The 14,346-nt window shown below is 40.8% G+C and overlaps 2 protein-coding genes and 1 long non-coding RNA gene across 5 annotated transcripts in view; 1 reads left to right on the top strand and 2 right to left on the bottom strand.

Moving 5' to 3' along the window:
- LOC109420033 (uncharacterized) overlaps positions 1-14,346 on the bottom strand; it is a 265,784-nt gene that overhangs the window by 15,655 nt on the left and 235,783 nt on the right. The gene's annotated exons all lie outside the window — the stretch shown is intronic.
- LOC134291631 (uncharacterized) overlaps positions 1-14,346 on the top strand; it is a 256,938-nt gene that overhangs the window by 120,529 nt on the left and 122,063 nt on the right. The window lies entirely within an intron of this gene.
- Positions 64-12,654, bottom strand: LOC109409567 (uncharacterized). The gene is made up of 2 exons (XM_029876329.2): positions 11,933-12,654; positions 64-2,099 (listed from the first exon to the last, which is right to left on the bottom strand). The coding sequence occupies exons 1-2, from the start codon at positions 12,054-12,056 to the stop codon at positions 508-510; spliced, it is 1,716 nt and encodes a 571-aa protein (XP_029732189.1). The 5' UTR covers positions 12,057-12,654; the 3' UTR covers positions 64-507.

The raw sequence follows: 14,346 nt of genomic DNA, 5'->3' as shown, positions 1-14,346 counted from the left end.
AGAGTAGCGTAGGTATCTAGAATCGGCCAGGGCTGAGATAAACCTTAATCAATGTACACTAAGTTGTATTTGTATTTGTTACATTTATTGCCTCTGTGATTTAGTTGTCCTTAGAAGCTATTTACTCCTAGAATAAGTGTTGTTCATCAGTGTTCAGTCCATGCCGTTCGATTTCTAAATAAAACGACGATTTTTTTATTATTCTTCAAAAGAGTACACATTCAGGTTGCTTTTGCTTTTAATAAATAGATTAGAATCAATTAAAATAAATTAAACAAAATTTCACACCCACATTGAATTTTGACTCGTTCTACAAGAACGAGGGAATTTTTCTAAGATCTCTATAAGAAACATGCTTTGTTTTTTTTGCTAATTTGACCTACAGAATGTTTCTTAGTTTAAATTAGATAGAATTTATTCGAAAAGAATGTTGGCATTTTCGAATTTCTCGGCTGGGAGATCGCATCGATAAATTTATAATACTTTTTCGGCCGTCAACCACATCTCTTAGAAGGACTGCTGGAAGTATGGATGCTTGAGAGCTTCCTCGGCAGAGATGCGGTTATGCGGATTAATCTCCAACAGTTTGTACAGCAGATCGTAGGCACTGTCGGAATATTCGTCCTCCGAAAAGTCCCTGTTGGCTTCGGAATGCTCGCAAAGACACTCGTCCAGACGTTGCTGGCAGTTGTCGCAGCTGTTGGCAAACGTGGCGGCAGATTCTTCTTCCTGTTGCTGTTGGCGAGCTCGCAGACGCCGGAAGCGGAACCGCAGGCGCAGGCACAGCTTTCGCAGATCCAACGGTTGCTTCCGTTGGGCCGTCTTGACGTGACGCCCCAAGAGGTTGGCAGTCTTTTTGATGCGTTGGTCGCCGAAAATGCTAACAATTTCGGCCAGAGAGTGGAAATCGTCCGAATTCTGGAAGAACGGATAGCACCGCGACAGGATGCTCAAGAACATTACACCGGCAGCCCAAACATCCACAACGGTGGTTTGGTCAGGATATTTCAACAGAACCTCCGGTGGACGATATCCGGGGGTTCCGGCGCGAGATGCTTGCATCTCCTTCTTCACCATACAGATGTTGCAAACTTGACTTTTACCGAAGCATTTGCACACGGCATCCTGTTTGGCGGCCGGACTGGCCGATGAGGACGTGTTGTATTGGTGCGTTCTTGAGCCACCGGTCACTGTTTTCGGAGGGATGGGTGCCGGCACTGTTGGGTTGCCGCTTCGACCTTGTTGCTGGCGTTGCGCTGCCTTCAGGTTGCTGCTGATTCCCAGCACGGTGGACTTAATTTGCCGAACTAGCGGCGAGCTATACAGATCTTTCGTTATATTCGAGAGTTTCATCGGCGAGATGATTTGGTTCGATTGTTTCAAAGGTGTCTTGAACACCGGTGGGGGCTGTAGTTCCTGTTCCTCGCCACGGACGAGTGTTGTACTATTCTCCATGTTATCATCCTGTAGTTTAATCTTCTTCGGAACCTGCACGATGGCATCCGAGTTCTGCTGACTACCTTCTACCGCAGTTCCAGATAACCGTCGTTTTCCAGTCTTGTCCTCTGCTGCAGTGGTTGCTTCCTTAACAACACGACTACTAATATCCTGCGCCAGTCCAAAATCGACCAACAAAAAAGTTTGCTTCTTACGATTGTACAGGAAATTGCTCGGTTTTACATCCCGATGGATTACGTTGAACTCATGTACCCGCTTCAAGGCGATCAACAGATTCTTCATGTACAGCTGCGTCTCAGCCGGAGTCATCTTGTCATAGTACACATGGAACTGATCATGGGCTATGAACGGCATCACGAATGCCACCGACTCCTGCCGGCGGAGGCACAAATCCACCCCGACCACATTGCTAGCGCCTCCGATCAGCATCATGCACCGCAGCTCCCGCTCGATGCGGCTCGGGTGACTAGTGGGGACCAGGTGCTTGATGGCGAAGAGCTTTCGCTTCTCCACCGGTAGCCGCTCGTGGCACTTCAGGGTACCGAGAAAAACCGAGCTGAACGTACCGCGACCGATCTTCCGGTGGATGTTGAAAATGTTGTCGATGTCCGGAATCTGCTGACGCAGGTTGGCCACCAGTTCTGAAAGTAGGAAGGAGAGCAAGAAATATTAAAGAATGGACACGTTTTTATTATGTGGTAAGAAAGCTTCAAAAACCTAACTGGGAGTCGACTATGTACATACCTACGGATACACAGTAAAATTCAATTTATTTCCCATCTGTAATTCAGATTTGCAAAGTGAATGTACTAATTGAAACCTCACATTATACTGATCAAATACAGTATATGTTTTGAAATAAACTGTCCTTTATCCTTTTGTAATAATTGCAAATGTGTCTCAAGTTCCTTTCGGCTGGCACGCACGTCTGTCATTTGTATTTCGTATAGTTTTTATTTAGTAATGGTGTTAAGTTAAATCAAATTAGGTTGTTGTCTTCAGCATTAGTGGTAGCAACTATGGCCATACGAAATAATCTAAATATAAGATTCAGATTGGGTGAAGTACGGACTCATTTTATTTTGATCTTTAAAATTGCTAAAATTGCCGCTGTACCTGTTTTAATGATTTTTGTTCTGCTATTATATTCTGCTATTATCAACGCATCCCCTGGCTTTCGCCCATCTGCGTTGTCTTTTCACTAGGCAATACGTCTACCAATTGATGTTTATGGGCTTGCCGGACCAAGTCATGTAGCTAAGCCAAACACCCCACCTACAACTGTTGGGTAGGCATCATTGTCCCGCCCACTGGTCTTTTACAGCTAGTTGTAGGTGCATGTGTGCGTGTAAGTATTGGAGTGTGTGCGTCAGTGTTGGTGTATTGTAGGCGCCAACTCGTTCTAATCCACTCTGATAGCTAACACCCTATTGAACCATTACCCTTAAATTTGGCAATCTATGAAATAGAATGAGTTAAACGCCTGTAAAACACAGTCAGTTAAATCAAACAAGGAATATTAGTATTAAAGCGAAGATACAACGAAGCAACGCCCCGAACCTCGAGAGCACAAACCACAAGAACCAAATGACAGGCAGCGCCGATAAGTCGATCGACTGGCCACCATCAGTGAATAACCAATCGAGTAAACCCCCCAGCACAAACTGCCACCAGCTCTCCCGACCTGCGCCCAACAAATCCAAGGCACAGCCCAGCCATAGCTTCACCTTAAAGCCAAAAATCTAGATTGCAGAGCACAATACTTCCCAAGTAACCACGCAGCTCGAGCCGCAAATCACGCACAACACGGCACAAATATGTAAGACAAACACTACCACGCCCGTACAACCGAAACCGACCTAGAGTAGAGAAGGGTCTCTTTCCACTCCAACCCGGACTCAACTGCACCCACAGGGCAGCGCACCTCACCCACACCGCACTCATTCATGCATCACTGTCCGAGCCGCACGGTCACCTGGGTTGAGTCTATCTGCATTACCTCGCCCAACCCGTAACGCAGAGTTTAAATCCCTCTCTTGCATTACAAAGTACTCCCTCTTCCCAAAAATCTGTGCGTGGTATAAATGAGATCTTAAGGCTGAAGAAATCGTCACCAATACAACCGCCAACACTGAGCACTCAATGATGTCGGCCTTATCAACGACGACCCACTGAGTCCCAAACCCAATTATCCCACACTACCCAAGTAACCACCCTGCTGAAGCCGAACGCACCGCACGCACAAAGCACACACACACCTCACACAAACCACCAAGGCCGAACAAAAGCGGAAACCCCTACACCCTAACAGTATGGTCACTTGGGTATCCCTGGGTTTTTGACATGATGGTCAGGGATCACAACCATCAAAACGTTCCACACTTTATCAGGGCTTACGACCTGTAGACATGATGATTTCTCAATAGTTTCAAGCTCTTTCGGACCTTCCGCTATTGGAGACCATCATGGCTAGCGGTGTTACCTGTTTTAATGATTTTTGTTTTGTCAAAAAGCAAGGCTGCGTTATATCTCAGTTTAATCCATGATTATCTTTTCCAAAACTTTATTATATCCCTATTGTGGCAAATTTTAACCAAAATTGGCTTTATATAATGTACTTATGCCTTTTTCATAGATTTAAGCACAATTTGACTAAACTTGCAAATTTATCACCATATCATCACTGAAATAGCAGTGTAAAGCTTTTGTCTATTAATTTAGTTATTTCAATGTACCGTGAAGGGCCCATATTCTGCGCATCTAAGACTTTTTCAATTTCAATCAGTAGTAACAAATTCCAAATCGAACCGATTTGGCTGAATTTTTGACTGCACATAGTTATTAGCTTTATAAATGAGGGAAAAATATAATTCTTATACAAAACAGTCAATTCATATGTAAAATCATGAAAATTCTAAAGTGTGTCTCTGTTCCTAATTCTGCGCACCCTTTTTTGGAATGTTCCTTATTCTGCGCACTAATGTTCCTAATTCTGCGCACATGGAAAAACTCTAAAAAGATAACATATTGTAATGAGAACGTGATTCATAGATGAAATTCAATAAAATTCTTCATTTTCAACTTTTATACGACATTACGACCATATTGGAACTTTGCATGTCCTCAACATTGATACATACTACCTACTTTGATTACTAATCAAAGGGAATTTTAATCATGATACACAAAAGGATTTTGTAGCATTATCGAATACTACTACATAAAGCTTTTTAGTTATTCGCATACGCACATTTTAGTAAAATTTGCTTTCATTTCTAAAGGCAATATAAACTTTTTCGCCATGACAAGGTGGCACAATCTTTGTTTGCAAACTGATACTTCTTTCTTGTATAACTCCAGGGTTTCCACTGTTTAAGAAAATTCCATGTAAACTCACATCATATATCGCATTTGACGAATGCTTGCATGAATCCATAAAATTTCCCCCGAGGTTGATAGCAAATGTTTAAAACAAATGGTTAGTCCGATCGAACTATCGGATCAAAAATTCAAAAATCGTAAATTAGCCTTCAAAGTTTATAAACTAACTTGTTGAGCCGTAATTACATTCACCGGATTGCTAAAAACATGGAATATCCTAGTTATAACTATGGTGGCATTTATATGATGTTTGTTTATTAATTATATGTTCAAAACTTAGTGTTGAAATGTCTGCGCAGACTTAGGACCACCATTTAAATACCGGTTCCTAATTCTGCGCACCTAAGAAGAACAAGAAGATTAAAAAAAGAAGAAGAAAACTCAATTGTTTTTTGCCGATTCTGATTCCTCGAAGACAGTAGTACAGGATGCGCATGGAAAAACAGACATTCTCTTCACTATTTACACACTAAGATGAGCTCGGCAAATGCCGGCACCGCCGTGTCTCAGCAAATATTTATACCTACTGAATCTCGGTAAAAAATAACGTTTGTTAGCTGAATTTCGGCAAAACATTTCCTGAACCTCAGCAAACAAACAACACGATTGCTGAGATTTCGTCGAAAAACGAGCTTGCTGAGCGCTCGGCGGTGCCAATCTCGGTAAAAAGCAAGAAAAACTGCCGAGATTCAACGAAAAAAATTAAGTGTGTATGTCGCAAAATGCTTCAGCTCATGAAGCAACTTTTTAGCAGTTTCGCTAACGGACACAGATTTCAGGCAATTTATAGTATGGTAAGTGGGGGCAGGATGGGTCACCTAAGAAATGGATCCCTATAACTTTCTGAATATAAATCGCATTTCTCTGTATTCTACCACGACTCTCAGATACACTAGTAAGCTATGATATAAGAGTATAAAAAGGTTATAAAGTTTGAAACCTGCGTCTTGACAAACAATTTTCAAAACATGACCCATCTTGCCCCACCTCATTTTAACGGGGGCAAGATGGGTCAGCTATAAGAAAACTCGATTTTCTTCCAACAAAAAATACTATGGTAAGTGGGGGCAGGATGGGTCACCTAAGAAATGGATTACTATAACATTCTGAATATAAATAGCATTTCTCTGTTTTCTATCACGACTTCCAGATACACTAGTCAGCTATGATATAAGGGTATAGAAAGGTCATACAGTTTGAAACCTGCTTCTTGACAAACAATTGTCAAAACATGACCCATCTTGCCCCACCTCATTTCTACGGGGGCAAGATGGGTCAGCTATCAGAAATTCGATTTTTCTCCAACAAAAAATACTAAATCTTCTATTTTTTTCTCTATACATCTAAGCTTCACATACGTACAGATTACATGAAAGAAGTGTTCAAACATATCGGTAGATAATTCTCAGAAATAGAATATTTTTATTCAGGTAGCCATAAAAAACTTTGAAAACTTATGTTTTTTGTAGAAAAATATTAAAAATTTGTTCATAAATTTTCAGCGCTCTAGTCGCTTCGATAATGTAGGTCACATAATAGCCTTTCTATGAAAAATAAATCATTTTTAAAAACTATGCAAACATACCGAAAAATTAGGGTGACCCATCTTGCCCCGTCTACACATTACACGTAGTTATATGGAATGTATAGCATAAGGAGCATAACGAAAAAATATTTTATTTTTTTTCTGCGTTAGGAACGTAAAGAATTTTAAAAACAATATATCGCTTTTTTGTGTATCCACGTCGTTCATCTGGGAAAATTATAGAAAGATTCAAAAAATAAATAGTACGGTTGAAAACGGTACTGACCCATCTTGCCCCCTGACCCATCTTGCCCCCACATACCATATATCTTCTAGTTTTTCTCTATACATCTAAGCTTCATAGACGTACAGATTACATGAAGAAAGTGTTGAAACATATCGGTAGATTATTCTCAGAACTAGAAGATTTTTGTTCGGGTAGCCATAAACGGACTCAGAAAACCTATATTTTTTGAAGGAAAATTTAAAAAATATGTTCTCAAATTTTCAGTGCTCTCATTGCTTCGATAATGTAGGTCACAGAATAGCCTTTCCATGAAAAATCAAACATTTTCAAAAACTATGCAAACATACCGAAAAATTAGGGTGACCCATCTTGCCCCGTCTACACTATACACGTAGTCATATGGAATGTATAGCATAAGGAGTTTAACGAAAAAATCTTTTATTTTTTTCTGTGCGAGGAACGTATAGAATTTTCAAAACAATATACCACTTTTTTGTGTATCCTCGTCGTTCATCTGGGAAAATTATTGAAAGATTCAAAACTTATATTGTGCGATTGAAAACGGTACTGACCCATCTTGCCCCCTGACCCGTCTTGCCCCCACATACCATACTTGCAACATCATTTTATTTTTTTACAAAATAATGATAGTTGATTTGAAAATTTTTTCTTCACAAACTTTTTCATTACTATTGAAGCAATATTTAAAAAATATATTTGAAGCTAATATTGAACTAGCGTCCGTGATTTTGTGGTATATTCAAGAAAGTGCGCCGAATTAGGGCCGGTCACGGTAGTATAGTGAAATGTAAACTCAAAAGTCAACGTTTTAGACTTCTGTAGCTTGAGCAACTTATCGAAAATTATTCCAGCGTGCCGGAGCTAACAAACTTTAGATACATCTAAGGCTTATAAAAAAAGTAGAAAAAGACTTTATTCAAAACCATATGCTATATTTGATCAGTGTTATATGACCTTTCAATAAATACATTTACTTTGAAAATCTTAATTACAGATGTGAAATTAATTCAAGTTATATGGTGTATCCGAACTTATTGAACACCGTGTATAAGCTTGAGTGGGTCTGGTACGTTTGGCATAAAACCATTTGGTATAATGACATTTGGCATAAAGGACATTTGGCATAAAGGACATTTGGCATAAAGGACATTTGACATAAGGGACGGTACATCGAGGTCTTGAAATTAGTATATGATCATACTCCCGGACAGCATTGTTTTTTTCCCGCCCACCACATTGGTATAACGAACTTAGGAGAAAATATGTATGACTCGATACAATCGGCAAAGACCCACGCGACGAAAAAAGACTACGATTGGAAACTTGGAACATGGAATTGTATTGCAAGTCACTTGGTTTCGCAGGGATTCTATAACACTAGCCCGAATGACACTAGCCCGAACGACACTAACCCGAATGCACCGTTAGCCCGAATGTCACTAGCCCGAACACCACAAGCCCGAATCGAAATTCATATCTATCAGTATCTTGGTAATAATAGAATACGGAAGAACAGCGTATGTTTCATAGAAGGAAAAACCTCTGCCGGATTTGTAAATTGATTATGGCACTAATGATGGTGATAATAAATACGATTTGCGTCAATAAATCTTGAAAGAATAGTCGATAACTTAAAGAAGGAAAAATCTCTGATGAAATTGTTAATCAGTTTTCCCCAAAATACCTTATGCTACCAATCGGGCTAGTGTTACATTCGGGCTTGTGCCATTCGGGCTAGTGTCTTTCGGGCTAGTGACTTTCGGGCTAGTGTCATTCGGGATAGTGTCATTCGGGATAGTGTCATTCGGGATAGTGTCATTCGGGATAGTGTTACAAAACCTTCGCAGGATGTGACATCTACGATAATCTACGACGAATTACATCCCCGCAACTTGGAAATCGTGTTGCTACAGTAACTTTCTTTGACTGGACAATGCTGTGGCATCACTAATGAACTGGGAACAGGATTTTAGTGTTGAGCAAGATACGACAACGTGTGATCGGGTGGCAGCCGGTGAAGAAGCACAGGTGAGTCTATCACCGATTGCAAGAGAGTTCGTGGGGCAATATCAGGCTGGATTCATGGGTGAACGCGCTACAACGGACCAGATGTCCGCTATCCGCCAGGTGTTGCAGAAATGCCGCGAATACAACGTGCCCACACATCACTTGTTCATCGATTTTAAATCGGCGTATGATACAATCGATCGAGACCAGCTATGGCAGATCATACAGGAATACGGATTCCCGGATAAACTGATACGATTGATCAAGGCGACGATGGGTCGAGTGATGTGCGTAGTTCGAGTATCAGGGACACTCTCGAGTCCCTTCGAATCTCGCAGAGGGTTACGGCAAGGTGATGGTCTTTCGTGCTTGCTGTTCAACATTGCGTTAGAGAAGGTGTAATAAGGAGATTAGGGATAAACACATCCGACTAAAGAGTGAGGCCAGGCGAATCGGATTAGTCATTAATGTGTCGAAGACAAAGTACATGATGGCAAAGGGCTCCAGAGAGGAATCGCCGCGCCCGCCACCCCGAATTTATATCGACGGTGGTGAAATCGAGGCGGTTAAAGAATTCATGTACTTGGGCTCACTGGTGACCGCCGACTACGACACCAGCAGAGAAATGCAGAGGCGCATTGTGGCTGGAAATCGTACTTACTTTGGACCCCGCAGAACTCTACAATCGAATAAAGTTCGCCGTAACACGAAGTTAACCATTAACTCTGCACTACGTGCAGAGGACCAATGCGCCCTTGGAGTTTTCGAACGGAAGGTGTTGCGTACCATCTACGACGGAGTGCAGATGGAAGACGGGACTTGGAGAAGGCGAATGAACCACGAGCTGCATCAGCTGCTAAGAGAATCAACCATCGTCCACACCGCGAAAACCGGGAGACTACGGTGGACGGGTCACGTCATCAGGATGTCGGATAGTATAACCCGACTAAAATGGTTCTAGAGTGTCATTCGCCCGGTACAAGAAGACGTGGTGCGCAGCGAGCTAGGTGGGTCGACCAAGTGGTGGATGATCTGCCGACCCTACGCAGAATGCGGAACTGGAGACAAACAGCCATGGACCGAGTGGAATGGAGACGGCTACTATGTACAGCAGAGGCCACCCCAGCCTTAGTCTGACCAAGTGACCAGTAAGGTAAACTGAATATTATGCTTGCTGCGGCGAGTGAGAAAACGCAGAAATGATTCAACGGATTTGTTTGTTGCTCAGAACTTGTAAAAACAATAATTTTGTTGATAAGGGAATGTTGAACGTGACTATTACGATCGCTTTAATTTGAGTCATTTTGCACTGCAATTACGGAATAAAAACCAAATAGGTATATTGCCACACGACGCTGAACCATCGTTTTTCACTCTCAGTCGTAATGTTTATTGCTCTTGCTTCACTTGCTTCAGAACTTCAGAAGCATGTTAGCCAATGAAAACGATTTCTGTAAAGTCTCTGATAAACATTAAATGTAGCTTTGTTTGATGTTATTGCTGTAAGGAATTCCGTGTCACAATGTAAGGTCTTTATAAGAACATGTTGTATTGGATTAGTTTACAAAATAAAATAAATAAATAAATAAATAAATAAATATAACTAACGCTTTGGATTGAAAAGCGCTGGTCAAAGAGGAACAAATTTTGCGTCGTTCTGGAAAAAAACATTACACTTTTCAAGCACTGGTATGTAAAGGTATGCCAGATCGCCATTTTTTTCCACTCATACAAAAAAAATAGTTATGAAATCCCATTAAAACTTCGTTCGTAACTATCTACCACTATACTGCCGTGAATCACATATCTGTCCCATTTGCATAGGAAATCCAGCAAAGATGGGACTGATATGCGATTCACGGCAGTATAGATGCAATGGCAGATCCAACATACAAAAGAGATCTGTCAAGTTGAAGCAGTTTCCTTTTTTTCACAATTGCCATTCAGAATGGTTCAACGGATGCAGATAAGGGATCATGAAACTTTTATTTACGCTGAATCAACACTACGCTCGCAAATGGTTGAAAAAGCAAACCATTATGGACAGGATTCAATCCGATTATCTGCATCTTCAAGTGATCCCCACAAGCTACACATTTCATTCAGGCATTTTTGAACGTCCATGTGGTAACCTGTTCACACAAGAAATCTGCCTCGACCGAGTTGGCAGAACGCGCCCGTACCCCTTTCTGAACGGAAGGGCAGGGATATTTTGTAAACTAGGCCCAATAACACTGATTGTTTCACATAGGTCGTTTTATGCACTACCTTCACCAGTAAGTTCTTATTCGGCTTCTTTCCGTCGTAAAGTCCCAAATATTATGGAACCTGCTACTCAGCTCGGTGTCTTATGAATACATTCCGAGTGAGAACTCTCCTTAACCTTCCAGGACGCGCGCCATCAAGTAACCGAAACTGCAACGCGCTCGGGCTGTATACGAAAAGCGAGCTTTTTGGGTAGTGTTCTACTTTTTACAACAGCGCGCGTGCTGAAGGGTTAACGCATGGTAGGGCATGGTACTCTATATCTTATGATTATTTATTCCTTACTCAAGGAAGTTAAGAAAATTTCCGTTCTTAGAGGTCAAACCAAGACACTCTCGGTGTGATCTTGCTCAATATCCCCGCGTTCCAAATATATGGATCTATTCCAGTGATTTCTTTTCTTACTGAGAACATAAGAATTCAAGATTTTGTCCAAAGGAAGTAAGCTCTTGCATTTCAACTGTTACTAGAGTTTTGTTATTATTACTTTCACATACATGGGCCAAGTGTTCTAGATAAATTTTCTTACATGGATCATGGACCATGTATTTTTGGTAGAAACGTAAAACGAAAACATATTTTTCCTTATGTTTTCCAACTTTAAGCAATTGTTTTTTTTTCCTTGACTTGAAAAATAGTTCTGTAACTACCAGGTTTACGTTATCACTAATAAAATTACAAATTACAAAAACGTTCTTACAGAAATTAATTTGAGTCTAGTTCACTTTGGATCAACAAAATTAACCTGATAAGATAAATTGAGCCTAATTTATTATGTTTTTGTAATGTTTCAAAGTCTCAGATCCAGACATGTTAGTTTTAAAATCTTAATTACTTCCAATTATTACGCTTTAAAACCTTTAGATATACGGAACAAGACTAAAAATTACCCCGGAAATTTTTTTCACGAAATTCCGTGAACAAGACATTGAAAAATGTTTATCTAGAACCACCTGCGCTATACAACTTGGTGTGCCAAATGAGCCACATTAGTAAACCTCCCCGAAAAGAATCCAGTGGGTACTCACTCTCATCCTTTTCCGGCGTTTCGGTTCCGGGCAGGTCCGTCCGTTCGGCGGCAGTCGGGCGATCCTCGGCCGGTTTGGCAGGCACTTTGTCCCCATTCTTTTGATTTTCGTTGCTAACCTCCATGACGTTGTATGGGCTTGTTTTCGGCAACAAACACGCGTCCCGTACCGAAAAAAACACACGACCAGAACCTAGCAAATTCTTCCTAATGTTACTTTACTCTGAAAATGTCGTCGATAAGTGCACTGTATATGTTCACTTTCGATACTTCACCGATTAATGCAATATATTTTAGCTACAACTTTGTACTTGCGGCAAATTGGTACTAGGAAATTGCGACGAAAATTCGGATGTAGGGCAGCGATGAGAAAAATTGCGTTTCTTTGTTTCCTCGTGTGGTTGCGGGACGGGTCTGCTGGCTGTGTGGCTGGCTCGGAGTGCACGGCGGGTGCGACGCGCTCGATGCACGGACGGCGAAGTGAAAAAGTGACAGCCAGCGAAATGGAAAAACAAACTCCTCCTGGATGGATACTTTCCCGTTATGAATGAACAGGAACGACGTCGTCGAGGTCTCTCTGCTGGAGCGATCCCTTTGCTGGACAGAGATAGTTGTAGTTGTTTTTGCGTGTGCTACTACTACCAATGTTGTTTTTGTTTGTGGAATTATGAATGAAAGAGCTACCATCCGAGAGTGCAGTCGCCGAAGGTCACGTCGGAAACGTGAGTGGAACGGCGTACGCGGATGTGTTTTTTGACACTGACAAACGCGCGCCGTTATTTGACAACTCCGTACACGCTTTTTGAAATGTGTTGAACATTAAAAAAAATAAACTACTGCACGCTTGTTCAAATTTACACAATCGTTTACCCATTAATGCTGCAGCGGGGTAAGACGGTACCACATCTGTTTTACCGACAGGAATTTTCACCGGTACACTGAAAGACGGCTTGCGGTTGAAATTACTATTCTGAGGGTCAATTTAAATACACAACACCACTAAATTTGTGCAGACTGTGTTTCGTTTCAATTGGGTTTTTAAATTTAGAATATTGTATAGATTTTTTAAGTTTATTCGAAACAGCACCTTTTTGTGAGTCACTACATTTTTTTCAGATTTTTGGGACTTTATTTTCATACCAAAAATCAATTACAAAGAGATTTTTTGAAATAACCTTTTGACAGCTGGGCAACTGCTTGACAGTTCCGCCCAGTACAAAGTGCAACGAGGGGTGATTCGGCAAATCGCTCCCATACAAACTTCAAACTGATTTTTAAATAGGTTCCCGGGCAACAAAATTCATGAAAATTTGGATTCCGGCTCAGTTTGGCATGCAGATTGAGAATATGCAATTATCTCAACATCGCTAAAGAAGCCAATTCAACAGATTGATGTTTCAAATTTTACCATGGATTAGATTTACAATTGAAAAAAGTTTCTGTTGGCAGCCGGATTAGAACCAAGAACCTTGAGATCACCAGGCCCGCACGCTACCACTCGGCTATCGAGCCGGTTGATATGGGAGGAAACAAAAGACACACAAGAAGCGTTTATTGGTCGCTTATCACGTTTTGCCATGGTAAATTTGAAAACATTTATATGGTGATCATTACCGCCCTGATAAAAATATACAATAAAATCGCCATAAACTTCCATTGAATAATGATAAAGTTGATTGTTCAACGACAAATCAGTAACAAATTTTGAAAACGACGTATAATCAATGGTGTAGCATTGATTATACGTCGTTTTCAAAATTTGTTACTGAAATCATATTGTGTACGTATTTTCCTGCTGAAAATTATGTATTGGAACTACAATATGTGCACAATAAAATGAATGGCACTAGAGATTTCAATAATAAAAACACCATAAATTGAATGGTAGTTGACTTGAATTTGCTCCAGAAAATTTGGATTTTTTTATGGTAAAGATACATAACAACCCCCATTTTCTATTGTAAAAGTGACATTTACAATACATGCTATAGCGCTGTTTGCAGTTCAGAAGGAATTTTTCGGCCTATCTTGATGCATGGGAAATTCCTTGCCTGAATCGCCCAAGAAACCGTTTTTCTTCGATCACAGTACGCAGTTGCGAAGAAATGACAGTTCAAATGGCAGTCACCGTGGAAAGTTTCTGCCAGGAATCGGTCAAGAAGTTTCTTGAGCGATTTCTTTCAAACACCAAACTAGGCTTATGGTGGAAAACCATAGGGTCTGTTGTTACTCTATCATTTTAAACAATTGAAATCATGGTAACTACCATTCATTTCAGCGTGTTGTAACAATACATTCTGTTATATCTCTATGATCTTTTTTATCAGGGCGAACGTTCCCTTTAAAAATTACAACCATGATTTAGGGGAGGGGGGAGGGGGGTCTAGAAAAGTGTGACAGTACGTGTATTAGGTA

Source organism: Aedes albopictus, chromosome 3, assembly GCF_035046485.1.
Source record: "Aedes albopictus strain Foshan chromosome 3, AalbF5, whole genome shotgun sequence".
Lineage (NCBI taxonomy): Eukaryota > Metazoa > Arthropoda > Insecta > Diptera > Culicidae > Aedes > Aedes albopictus.
The sequence above is the reverse complement of the archived record's forward strand: the minus strand, read 5'-3'. Positions and strand labels throughout refer to the sequence as shown.

What these genes read in the sequence shown, in the direction of transcription:
- LOC109409567 (XM_029876329.2), bottom strand. Translation starts at nt 12,056, where the DNA reads ATGGAGGTTAGCAACGAAAATCAAAAGAATGGGGACAAAGTGCCTGCC. An exon ending in AACGCCGGAAAAGGATGAGA is followed by an intron (nt 2,100 to 11,932) that starts GTGAGTACCCAC and finishes TCCTACTTTCAG; the next exon opens with AACTGGTGGCCAACCTGCGT.